Genomic DNA, 12,917 nt, shown 5'->3' with positions numbered 1-12,917 from the left:
TTCACTCAGGGGAATCCCCATTAATGTGATATGATTAACGCGATTGGCCAAGGCCATTCCCAAGATTTCCCCAGGGATCTGAAAACCTACGAGCAAAGTACTTTCATTTCCACATTCCTTTGGCAACTCTTTAACTATGAAGTACATTTTACATTTACTTCTTTGCTGCTCCTTGGTGGCCAACACAATGGCATCCGGATCGGATTTGGAATTGGTGGATGCTCTGGTCCAAGTGATGGTTAACTCGGAAATGGGACGTCTAAAGACGTGGCACATTTACACCCACGCCAGTTCCCGGTCGACTGGTGGCCACTTGGAGGAGCTGCTCACCCAGTTGCTGGTGACTCTGCCATCCATTACGCAGGCGAGGAGGCTCTTCCGCCAGCAGTCCATGGAGTTCCAGCCATATGTGCATGCTGTCCTGGCTCTGGTGGACGATCTTCCGGCCCTCTCGGCGATTTACGAACACATCCGAGCCACCCAGGACCTGTCGTACACCCTGATATACATGTCCCTGCCCACGGATGCGTACGGCGAGGAGATTCAGCTGGTCCTTCGACTCCTCTGGCGTCTCAGTGTGCTGAATGTGGGCGTGGTACTGCGTCCGCCGGGTGAGCAACTCCTCATGGTCAGCTACTTCCCATTCAGTGCCACACACGGCTGTCAGGTGATCTCGGCCCAAGTGGTGAATCGCTACCAACTGTCCTCGGGACAATGGGCTAGCCAGGAGTATTTCCCCGCCAAGCTGGGCAATTTCTATGGCTGTCTGTTGACCTGCGCCACCTGGGAGGACATGCCATACCTGGTCCTGCGTCGCGACGGCAGCGGATCCTTCGTGGGCATCGAGGGTGCTCTGCTCCAGTTCATGGCCCACAATCTGAACTTCAGCGTGGGTCTCTACTGGATGAACAAGGAGGAGGTGCTGGCCACATTCGATGAGTCGGGCAGGATATTCGACGAGGTGGGTCTTTCATCTTATATCCAGCTTTATGATGTTTACTGGTTCATTCAGATCTTTGGCCACCATGCGGAGTTTTCCCTGGGTGGCTTCCATTTCAAGCCAAGTGCTGGAAACGAGATTCCCTACTCACAGTCCACCTATTACTTCATGAGCCACATCATGTTGGTGACCAATCTGCAGAGTGCCTACTCCGCGTACGAGAAGCTGGCCTTTCCCTTCAGTCCGCTCCTGTGGCGAGCCATTGGCCTGGTCCTAATCCTGGCCTGCCTGCTCCTGGTGATGGTGAAGCGATGGTGGCGTGGCCATCAGTTGCCAAGGAATCCCTACTACGAGCTGTTGGTGCTGACAATGGGTGGCAATCTGGAGGATCGATGCCTGCCGGGCGGGTTCTTTGGTCGCCTGGTGCTGCTCACCTGGCTGTTCGGCACCTTGGTCCTGAGGAGTGGCTACCAGTCGGGGATGTACCAGCTGCTGCGGCAGGACACCCAAAGGAATCCGCCACAAGCCATCACCGAGGTGCTGGCCCAGCGGTTCACCATTCAGCTGGCGGAGGTGAACGAGGCCAGGATCCTGGCCAGTCTGCCCGAGCTGCGGCCCGAGCAACTGGTGCACCTGGAGGGCAGCGAGCTGCAATCCTTCCCAGCTTTGGCCCGGCGAAGTGGCTCCTCGGAGCGTGTGGCCATCCTGACGCCATACGAGTACTTCGGTTACTTCAGGAAGGTGCATCCGATGAGCAGGAGGCTGCACCTGGTGCGGGAACGCATCTACACCCAGCAGCTGGCCTTCTATGTGCGGCGCCACTCGCATCTGGTGGGTGTGCTGGACAAGCAGATCCAGCACGCCCACTCCCATGGATTCCTGGAGCACTGGACGCGGCAGTATGTGAGTGCCGTGGATGAGGCGGACGAGAGTGTGACCAGGATCGCCTCCACTTCGTACAGCACCCTGGACGGGATCGATGGCGATCCCCGGCTTTCGGAGGCGGAGGAGCAGCAGGTGGCGCCCGTGCGCCAGAATGTGCTCTCCATGCGGGAACTGGCCGCCCTCTTTTGGCTCATCCTCTGGGCCAATCTGGGGGCGGTGGTGGTCTTCGTCGTGGAGGTGCTGCTGCCCAGGATAAAACTTGGCAAAAGGGTAACCAAAATGGCTATGAATAGAAAATGAATACCCAATTTGGTAAAGGTATAACATTATTATTCGCACTGCTCTTCAGGATTTGACCTTATTTTTGGTTCTCATTTTATTTGAGAAATTTAAGTTTATTACAATGTGGGTCGCTACCAAAAGTTTTTATGTTAAAACCATTAACACTTAAATTAAAGAATTAGAAAAATAAAATGTTAACATTTCCCTATTGTCTTGTGTAAAGTGACTTAAATAAATTCCTTAAAACTTAAGGTTTTTTTCGAACAATCTGAGGAAATAATACTAATAACCCGGTCCGGAGATGTCACGTTTCTCCTGCGAGGCGGCATAAATAATGCCGGATTTATTTGCGGGCCAGGCGTTTTAATTAAATTACTTCATAATCCACAGAAACGGCGGGAGTCACTTCCACTTCCACCACCACCCTCCCCATCCACAACAAAGGACATCCCCTCCAGCTGCGAGGAGGATGGCCTCCAGGATAGTTGGCCAAAGTGTTCGCTGCTCGTATCGTAAAAACGCAAAACGTTTTATCTAAAAGCGATAAATTTTGAAAACCAAAACTTGCGCTGGCGAATCAGCCCCCACCGATCAGCCACCCCCTGCCCCTCCCCCGTTGAATAGTTATCCTTCAGCGGTCCACAGTCCTCCCCCACCCATCCCTCTTCCCCCTCCTCACTCACCCAAAACCATCCACCGCACACATAGACATCAATTTTGTGTGTGCTTCTTGCCGGCAATCCTTGCAACATTTGCGGCTGCCGTTGTCGCCATCGACTGGTTACATGTAAGTGCTGCCATTGCCCCCTGAACCCCTTACCCCTTACCCCTGCCCCTGCCCCTGGCCCATTGCAGACCCCTCACCAACCCACCCACACACCCATTCTTGCCAATCTCTTGCTGCTTTGCTTATCGCCTCGCACATTTGAGCTTTTTGAAATTTCTCGCCACAAAAACTGTCTGTAATGGGCACAACGTTACTCGGCTATGGCTTTTTACACTGTCAAAAATTAATATGTACATATATACCAAATAAATATTTATATTTGTCATAAATGTGATGTGGTAATTAATCATAGATTGTCTGCAATTTTAAGCTTGAATTAAAAAAAATTATAAATTAAAATGAATATCAGGATATTTTTACAAAGTATTAAAAATAAATATCAAACTAATTGATAACTATAAAATAATTCCAAGGTGAGTAAGTGCATAGTTTTATGCATTATCCGTTTATTAGAAGACTATATGGTTTTTATGATGTGATTTTAACTAAACTACAATGATATTAAAAAACTAAATTAAATTGATAACAAAAACTGTTGCTCTCCGTGTTGTTCGCCAACGTCCTAGCTTTTCCAGCCACCCAATCCTGCGCCCTCCACTTTTCCAACTCATCCTTGGGAGCCAACTAGTCAACGACATCGTCTTCGTCCTTGTCGTTTGCTGGAAATTCAAGTAAATGTATTGAACTTAAGCTCATTGCCTGCGATGTCGTTTTCGAAGCAGTCGCAGTCAGCGTCGAAGGCGATACATCCCATCTAGCTTCTGCCCTCCCCCTCCCACTCCCCCATCTCCATTTTCCATTTTCCGTTTTCCACACACCCCAAACCTCTTTAATACGCTGCGCTGTTCAGGAGAAAGGCAAGAAAAAGGGAAGAAAACTTTGTGCAATTCCTTTTTTATAAAATGTTTCCTATTTTTGGTTTTATGCATCATTCACATGCCGGTCTTTTTCTTAAAATACAAAGAGGCTTAGATAAAATTTCTACAAAGAACATTTACAGTTTGGTGGAAAACAATTACATGCAAAATGTTTACAACATAAACATAATTTTGTTGAAGGGCTGAAAGCGTGTTAACTAAACTACATCCAAAAAAAAAATCCTAAAATATTGTTTTACTTTTTATTTTAAATGTTTCTTAAACAATTGATTTACAAGACAAGAAGACCTGTTAAAATGTTAAGACAACTATTATTAATAATAATAAAAATATAAAATCTGAACTTTTCAATAAAAAATCACTCATACGCCATGTAAGCCGAAATAAATGATGCCTCGATGGCGGTACCGTCCAATGTCGCGTCTTGCGGTTCAGCTCAACTTTCAGATCCGTTACCCAGCTTTTTGCAGCTCAGTCTGGACTACTCTGGGCAATTGCCACTGCCACTGCCACTGCCACATCCTCATCCTCATCCACTGCGGCAATACTTTGGCTCGTTTGGCAATGAATTTTTATGGCGCGACTTTTACGTCACCATCATGGATGGGACAGGGGCGTGGCTCCCCCAACCGCCCTTGGGCGGACTAGTCTGAATCTGATGGAGCGGAACCCTTCAAGGCGAGACATGGCTGCGCGCTAAACAAACATATTCATGACGATATTATCCTCTCGCACTCAAACTGCTGCTGCTGCTGCTGCTGCTGCACTTAAAAATTAGCATGGAAGGGGCTCTAGAAATAGAAATTGTCCTACTAATGGCTACCCGACTACAGCAACTGCCAATTTCCGGCCGCGAAATTACATCTAATTAGCTAATCAACACAATTATGGTGCAACCTGCGGCCTCGCCCACGCAAAGGATAAAAGGACAACGGCGCATATACACCGACGGGATAAAGGGACTCCCGCGCACATTTAGGGATTGTTGCTGCAACGGAAGTTGCCCAGACACAGCAACATCATCGACATCGACATCGACATCGGCAACATTCGATGAGGACGCGGCTTAGGACAGAGTTCATTCCACAGCCGCCACATCCGGACACGCCCCCCTGAACGATACGCCCACGGGCAGCGGGAGCCACTGCCGCACAATGTGGCCAATGTTGGCCACTCATTACGGATTGCCGAGGTGCCACTGGAGTCCCTGGATTTAGCTGAGCTTTAAATACAGCAGATCGTTACTCCACTCAAAAAACAAAGTTCAAAATACAAATAAGGACTATAACATTATTTTCAAATAAGTCTAACAAGTAAGTATTATCTTAACAATATTGGTATTTTTATGAGAGTACTATATTCCTATATATTTATTCATTCCATTCAGGACTTAAATCCTTAACTAGCTGGTTATTAATTATCAAATATCATATAGGAAATGAAAAATATCCAGAATAAACCTTTTTAAATTTAAAAGTCATCCCTTATAAACAAAAGTATTTCCTGACTTTCCTGCCTTAAGTGTCTGATTTTAAGCATTTTAAAATATATTTGCTACACAAATGTAATTATATGAAGAAACTTTAAACCTTACGATTACCAAAGAGCATTTGATTTCCGTTGAAAGCAATACAAATAACTATATATTGATGGGTTCTTCTATTAATTGAAAGGAAGGTCGGCAGGAAACGCAGCAAGGCCAATGAAATAAAAATGTAGAAAACTTCTACTACTACCAACCCCATTTTGCGTTACAAACTAGTGCCATAATTTGCAGGTATTATGCCCCGGCCCCGACATATATTTAAATGTCAGTCCCCGGAGGAGTGCAGCCCCGATCCGCGAGGGAGGTCAATGATCCCGACCTGGTCGCCCGGCCAGCTGCACATGTGGTCTCCACTCAATTATCCGGCGTACATTCGTTAGCTCATTAAGGCTCCTTGCGCGGCGGGAGCATGTCCTTCGCCGGATCCTGCTCCGACTCCTGCGCTGCTGGCCATCGTCCATGGTTAATATCCTGTGTCAACTGTTGTCCATTCAATTTGCATTTTTGCAATTATTTCAATTAAATCGACAAAAGAAAAGCGTCTGCTCTCCGCAAGGCAAGGCAAGTCCGTCGAATGAGTCGATGATTGTGTGTGTGTGCCTGTGTGTGTGTGTGTGAGGGGGGAGGGGGGGTTTAAACGCGAAGGTTGGGGCCGCCAGGATCAGACGACCGGTGAGGAATATAATTTCCTCGTGCCGGATGTGACAATGAATACGCATTAATAAGTGCATACAAACGGACAAACGCATTCATATTATATAGCTACAGTGAAATTTACAGCTCATTACAACTTTTAAAATAAATATCCACCGAAAATAAATAACTGGCAGACGAATAAATATTTGGAATAAAGAAAATGCAATAGTTTTTAACAATATGAACACAAAGGAAGAACATTTTTCAAAATAATATTTATAATAAAGTAAGCAAAACACGTTATAGAACTGTTATGTTTATGTTTTATAATTATATATACACATTCCTATAAATTTCAATTAAAATTTACTTCTAAAAGTATTAAACTTTTAAGATAAAGAACATTCGTTGTAAACCTAAAATATATTTGGATACTGTTGAGTCTTACCAAAGTGGGGTAATAATTTGTTGTAATGTTTGAATAGTCTGCAATTTGTGAGCTTTTCCTGTAATGTATTCATGGGATATCCACACCCACGGTGGGATATGTTTACGATTTTTGAACTCCCGCCGAGAATCGGGTCGCATTCTTTTGTTGCCACTGATGTTGCTGCTGCGTGCCTTCCGGTGGGTAAATTGATATGGCCTCCGTGCCCGCTTTCTCCTGCTTTCTCCCACTCCCACTCCCACTCCCACTTTCACCGACCGACAGACGCTGCCCATCCACATTCACAACCACACAAGATGGCATGAACATGGCCGGAATGCGGCATGAATGGCGGGCTAATTTTGTGGAGCTCAACGGGCGGCTCGCTTTTAACAATATTAATATGCAAAATAAAATAAATGCAGGCAAATGAAGGATAAGCCGTAGACAAAGCGTCGCGAAGAAATGGCATAATAAAGGAATGAAGCTGACAACTTTCATTTGCGCAGCGGGAAATTGGATTTGGCCCACTCCAGACATTCCCCACTTCGCCATGTAGTTTATATGCACGGTCCTGCGGTCGTATACGTAATGTGATTATTGCATGCTGCCAGGGTTGCCACCGCCACCGCCAGCACAGTTGGTGCGTGCCATAAAGATGAAATTATATGATTTGAATAATAATTGAATTAGGAAATCAGAGAGACACATATTGTACATGCCTGGCATTTTTATCCCGCCCTCAAGCCGCAATGCAATATTCGTATGTATTCACTTCCCGACATTTTTATTTTCCCACCTAACCAGCAACTTTATTGGGCAATCGAATTGTGTTCTGACTTATCGCCCATGAATGCGCCTCTCACCTCCTGTCAAATATACGCAATTAAAAGCCATAAATTTGGGAAAACTAGCAACTCCCATGGGCACCTGCCACGCCCCTCCGGGGATGCATTATCTTTGGCCATTTGTTCAACTGCTCCACGGCAGCTTAAGTTGAGCCAGATCCTGCAGCCTGGATCCTGAATCTAAGGACAGGCACAGTGGGTACAGATAGACGTTTGGCGAACAGAGATAATGTATTAAAAATAATTTCCTTACAAGAAAAGGGGATTCATATTGTTCTCTATTGCAGTTTAGTTTAAGTTCAAATCGCGTTATGCTTTTAAAGTACAAAATATTAAGAGTAAACTAATTTTTTCTCAATTTTGAATTTTTAAGCACGCTCCTTTCGCCCTAATTGGTTTTAAAAAAAGTAAAACAAATTTTGGAAGATATTTTTTGTTTATCAAAACCAAGAATAAGCTGATATTTGGCTAATTTTTCACGGAACGTAACAGTTACAAGTTTTATTTTTAAATCATGAATGAGAAATATTTAATTCAATTTTATTGTAATAACATAGTTTTTCAATTAGAAAGTAACATATGTATTGGGATTTTTAAATTGAACGTGATTTTTGATGTTTTTAAAACTCTTATAATAGAAGTAATGAAATTACTTTTATAAAGTATTTTTTATTTAGTTATTTTAAACTTTATACAATCGTTAATTTCAAAACAGTTAAAACTTTGTATGTCATTGGGGAAATTTACATCGGTAAGGTCTTTTATATAATTTAGTGAGCGGCTTTTAAGCCTCTCCCACTGTTCCCTTATAACTATGTCTAATGCTTTCGACATTTGTCGCCTTCAAATGGTTAACAAGTTTCTGCAAACATCGACAGACATCATTACTTACGGCTCGCACTCCTTTCTCGGCTTTCTCCGCTCGACTTTCTCCTCTCTCCACTTGGTTGTAATCATGTGAATCCGCTTAAACTGTCGAAGTGTATTGTGCGTCATTATTCTCTTTCGTGCCATTAGACTTGAATAGTTTTTCCATACTAAGAAGTTAAAAAGAGCGCATAAAAAACACAAGAGCGGCTAAGACGAACGCAAATCGCATCGTCGACTTTGCTGCTCATCATTTGTTGCTGCACTGCTGCCAATATCTGCAAGTGCAGAGAAAGAAAATCATAGTATTAAGCATTTTAAAATATTTATTAAATAATATATAAAAGTTAAATAAAAGTGTGTTCTTTTTATAAAAAGAGTAATGATTATAAAATTAAAATTTATAACTCTAAATAAGTAATCCAAAAATGTAATTCTTTTGAAAGTAACACCTTTAGTGCTCTAAAATAAATATGTATATAAGATCGGTGGGAAATGTACGATATTATTCTTTATTTCAAGAGACCGACTAATAACTAAGCATTCAATTATCAATTTTAATGGACACTCTACGAAATATTTAAGGCTAATACGATTCTTTGTTCCATATTTTTTCTACCTGTAGAAGTGTCACCCTTCTCGATTTTCCGCACTTGTGTGAAAGTTTGCTGCGATGCCCCTTGATGATGATGACGACACTCGACTGCATTTCCACTTAAGTGCTCGCCTTTTTTGCACCATCACACACTTTTCCACTTGCACCACTCATTTTCCGCCATCTTGATCAACTTGTGTGTTCGTTCTTTTTTATTCAGCTGTTTTCCGTTTCCGTTTTCGGTTTCAATTTATTTGGGTTTTTATTTCATTTTTGACTACAATTGTGGCCAATTTGGCTTAATTGTTTTTATTAAGAGTTGGCCAGCTGAACCGCCGCCCTTCGTCCCCCTCGCCGCTCGTCCAACAATGCGTATAAATAAATCACTTGAATTTTATTGAGCCACACCTCTCGCTTTGGCTGGGAAAATTGCATTTTAAATGCACACACAAATTGAAAATTGCCATAATACAATATGCATGTGTGTGAATGGGCGAACTTTTGCTTTGGTAAAACGTGCCTCATTATAGAGATCAATGACATGTCCCGAACAGATATTAAACGCCATTTGAATGTAAATTGTTGCTCTTTTGATTTTTAAATGCGTAGGAAAATAGTAAAAATAAATATTTAAATATGAAATTATGTTTAAAGTAGAGCCAGGGAATTACGAGCACTTAGTAGTTGTGGTAAGCAGCTTGATAAATGTTACATTGCCCAAAAATGGCATTTATTTTGTGTTGTTGCTTATGTATGCTAAACTATGTATAAGCTAAGCATGAAAGTAAATAAAATAACAAAACCATATTTAATTTAAAAAAAGTTTCTATAAGTTTATTTTCTTCTTTCTATGGACAACATAGACCAACATTTTTCCAAGTAAAATCGTGTACAATAGAGTATTCTGTTGAACTACCACACATCTAGTCATTAACGTTATGAATCTCCTGTAAATACACCAACCACAATCGCGCAGCCCCCAGTAGAGAGTGAAATACCTGGAATAGCTGCAAAGTGAGGGTATTTCAGAGCAATTCTTGCCAGATTCATGCAGCGTAATACCAACCCATTCCTCTGGATAACGAACGAAGTCCTAAATCTGTTGACATCTATTCCGAAGCTGGAAAGAAGATCAAAAATATATATCGTTGGTCAATATCGTTGTTAAAACGGATAACTTACTGTTACAATGCGATTAATGTTGCGCGTCTCCGAGTTGTTGTATCCTTAATTGTAATTTGAATTGGCGATATGTCATGAAGCGATTACTTGTTTTGTGTTAAAATAGCATATCCAACTTGTGTATGTGTATGTTACAGTTCCCACGTCAGTATATTAATTTGAATAAAGTCATAGTAAACGATTCGTGCATTTACTCATCATCAATCGGTATCTTGAGTTATGGCCGCCTATAAATTCGTTAGTGTTTCTTGTAGGTATGTAGTTGTATAATGTGTCTGCGTGCGTGTCGTTTTTTTTTTACATTTTTTTTTAGTGTAGTGTTGTCTATTTTCACTGTGTATTAGAATTTAGCTTAGGACTCGTTACATTAAATCCAGGGGCTATTCTACAGGTAAATGCGTTTTGCCGACCCTAAAAACATTTCTAAAATACTTATTTTGTGTTAGACCAGAACTTACAAAAAGTGAACGGTTTATTCTTACCCGTAAATCACAAAAAAAATTTGAATGAAAATTTGAATTTTTACCTTAGGCCGAGAGCTGTTACCCCGATGAGACTACAAGCGAAACTAAAAATATTTGGGGCTCAGGCCCTTAGGTCGATCAAAATCAAAAAATTCGATATGACAGCTTATGTCATGGCCAACTTGGGGATTTTCATGGCTCACTAGACTTACCTGTTTTTCACCTATACAATTTAAATCAGTTAATTAAAAGACTTAATAAATATTAATGGAAAGCTTAAGATAATAAGTAGGTGGAAAGTGCAGATAAATATCAACGGCAAGTTTAAGATGACGAATGGGTTAATGTTTAAAAATGATCATAATTACTATTGAAATCAGGTAACTTATGGAAATAATATATAATAATAGCAAGCTTGAATTAATAAGTGGGTGGAAAGTACAAATAAATATTAATAGCATGTTTAAAAAAACATTAATATTAATGGCAAGTTTAGATAATATGCGGTTTGAAAGAACAAATAAATATTATTTTTGAGTGGTAAGTGGTAAGATTAAAAATATTACCAGCGGATAAGTAAAATAATAATAATAGTTAAAAGTTCAAAAATTGTTGCTAACCTGTTTCCCATTTAATAATCAATAATAGATCAAACAATTGTAGGCTGTTATGTTGCTCATTTAATATAGTTATTTTACAATTTAAATATATACATGTATTAGGGATTCGAAGAGAATTTATTAACTAACATCACAGGACAGATCGATTGCACACCATGAAGAAGCCAGGCCGGAAATATGACTGGGAATGATCACCGGCACTTGTGGTCTGGCTCTTTGGTCTGGAATTGGGACTGCAATCGGGCTGTAGGTGATGCGGAACGGGTCCGTTCCTCCAGCTTGGCCAGCTCCTGGTCGATCCGCTCCTTGGCCCGAAAGACCTTCGACTGGATGTAGAAGGTGCCGCCGGAGGGTTTCTCGTTCGCCCGGAACAAATGCTGGTAGTGGGCCTCGATCGCCTGGCGGTCACTCAGATCCTTCACATTGAGGATCTGCTGGGCCTCCAGCAGGGTCATCCCCTTGACCGCCACATCCCTGCCGCTGGGCTCGTTGGCCCGGAGTGTCTCCTGGAGCCGGGCCGCCTCCTGGCAGGCCTCGATCTCCTGGCGCATCGTCTTCACCAGCGCCCGCCCAACCACCTGGGCTCCCAAGTAAATGATCTGTGCTAGGTACCTTGCCATTGCCTGCTTGCCTATATGAAATTTTGCTCGCAATTGTGTAAAGATCTCCGAAATCAGAACCTGAACATAATAAGAAATAGAAATAGGAATCCACTCGACAGCTACTTCCAAATATGACTGACATTCAAAAGCTATGTGAGAAAATATGTACTTTGGAAAAAAACCTTACTCTTACTTACCTTTTAACAAGATACAAGATAGTTAATAATAATATAATAAAGATTAAATTATTCGTGGTATAATTTAAAGCTTTAAAATGCATTTTTTCCAAAAAATTTCTTTTGGTATTTTCCTTCTTAAAATTGACACACATTTTGAATATCTATATCTTTAAATATATCTATTGATTTCCAATATATTTGCTTATGTCTTACCACATTTTATCAAAAATTTATTCACTTTATGCAAATAATATAGTTTTTGAGAGCTCTCAATTTCCATTTAACCAAATATTCTAAGCTTTTCTCTCTTGAATTCGTATAAATTGTTATTAAAGCTTTTCAGTTTGGACTGTATTTGGTTTGATTTAAATGCCTAAACTGATGTTTTCATTTTTAATACACTTTTCCACATGGCACCAAACTTGATAAACTCCAGACTCAGTCAAGTGTTTAAAAATTCCAAGCAATGACTGTGTCAAAAGCTCAGAACTGCACAGCTGCGGTCAAGAAAATAACCACCTTTGTCAATAAATCGTTTCTTCAATTATATGAATAGGATAACAAATAGAAACTAATAATATAATTCAATTTATACCAATTCGTAACATTTTTAAAAGAGTTTATTCGGGAGCTCAATAGCTAATTTATTGATTTCTATTTTAAGACCATTAACTTTGATTATTTAAGAAAGGAGTAAAAAGTTAATAAAAAAATAAATAGGTATCGCTTCAAATTGGAAAGTAATTATTAAACTCATTCTTAATTATATGTTCAAATATTTTACTATTACTCTGACCAGCGCTGTTCTTGTAGAATGAATGAAATCAAAACGTTTCCTTGCTCAGATTTCCAGCTTCCGTATCCGTTCTGGAGGCGTTTTTGCCGGTGCGTGTGTGTGTGTGTGCGAAGCTCATAAACAAATTATACGCAAATTGACTGACTTCCGCCCTTATGGCCAGGCCATCAAGCAGTCTAGTCTCCAGTCGCCTGGCTGTCACAGTCTTATTTTCCCGGGACACGTACGCTCTCCCCGGGATGTCCTGCGAGTGGATAAGGACTGGTGAATATTAACATAATTACAATAATGACTTGTTGCCGTGCCCTTCACTGGGTTGGCCGGAACTCCGGGCACATTTCCATGCGGCTGCAAAGATAGAGCTGGCAACTCTGGCTGGCCAG

General features: G+C 41.4%; 2 protein-coding genes and 1 long non-coding RNA gene across 3 annotated transcripts; 1 reads left to right on the top strand and 2 right to left on the bottom strand.

Annotated features, from left to right (window-relative positions):
• Positions 1-136: 136 nt before the first annotated feature.
• LOC108046389 lies at positions 137-2,623 on the top strand. The gene is made up of 3 exons (XM_017126039.2): positions 137-961; positions 1,013-2,095; positions 2,498-2,623. Exons 1-3 carry the CDS (start codon positions 137-139, stop codon positions 2,621-2,623), a joined length of 2,034 nt encoding a protein of 677 aa, XP_016981528.2.
• Positions 2,624-9,498: 6,875 nt separating this feature from the next.
• LOC108046401 lies at positions 9,499-10,450 on the bottom strand. The gene is made up of 4 exons (XR_001769381.2): positions 10,356-10,450; positions 9,874-10,296; positions 9,758-9,811; positions 9,499-9,698 (listed from the first exon to the last, which is right to left on the bottom strand). It is a non-coding gene; the product is annotated as an uncharacterized LOC108046401 (long non-coding RNA).
• Positions 10,451-10,994: 544 nt separating this feature from the next.
• LOC108046399 (mitochondrial import inner membrane translocase subunit Tim16) lies at positions 10,995-11,665 on the bottom strand. Its single transcript, XM_017126051.1, has one exon. It carries the CDS (start codon positions 11,575-11,577, stop codon positions 11,149-11,151), a length of 429 nt encoding a protein of 142 aa, XP_016981540.1. The 5' UTR covers positions 11,578-11,665; the 3' UTR covers positions 10,995-11,148.
• Positions 11,666-12,917: the final 1,252 nt, after the last annotated feature.

This window comes from Drosophila rhopaloa, unplaced genomic scaffold, assembly GCF_018152115.1.
Source record: "Drosophila rhopaloa isolate 14029-0021.01 unplaced genomic scaffold, ASM1815211v1 contig_3, whole genome shotgun sequence".
Classification (NCBI taxonomy): Eukaryota; Metazoa; Arthropoda; class Insecta; order Diptera; family Drosophilidae; genus Drosophila; species Drosophila rhopaloa.
Note: the sequence above shows the minus strand (reverse complement) of the source record. Positions and strands in the feature narration are given on the sequence as shown.

Coding starts and splice junctions, on each gene's coding strand:
- LOC108046399 (XM_017126051.1), bottom strand. CDS start 11,577: ATGGCAAGGTACCTAGCACAGATCATTTACTTGGGAGCCCAGGTGGTT.
- LOC108046389 (XM_017126039.2), top strand. CDS start 137: ATGAAGTACATTTTACATTTACTTCTTTGCTGCTCCTTGGTGGCCAAC. Junction 962..1,012: donor CGGGCAGGATATTCGACGAG/GTGGGTCTTTCA, acceptor TGGTTCATTCAG/ATCTTTGGCCACCATGCGGA. Junction 2,096..2,497: donor GGATAAAACTTGGCAAAAGG/GTAACCAAAATG, acceptor CATAATCCACAG/AAACGGCGGGAGTCACTTCC.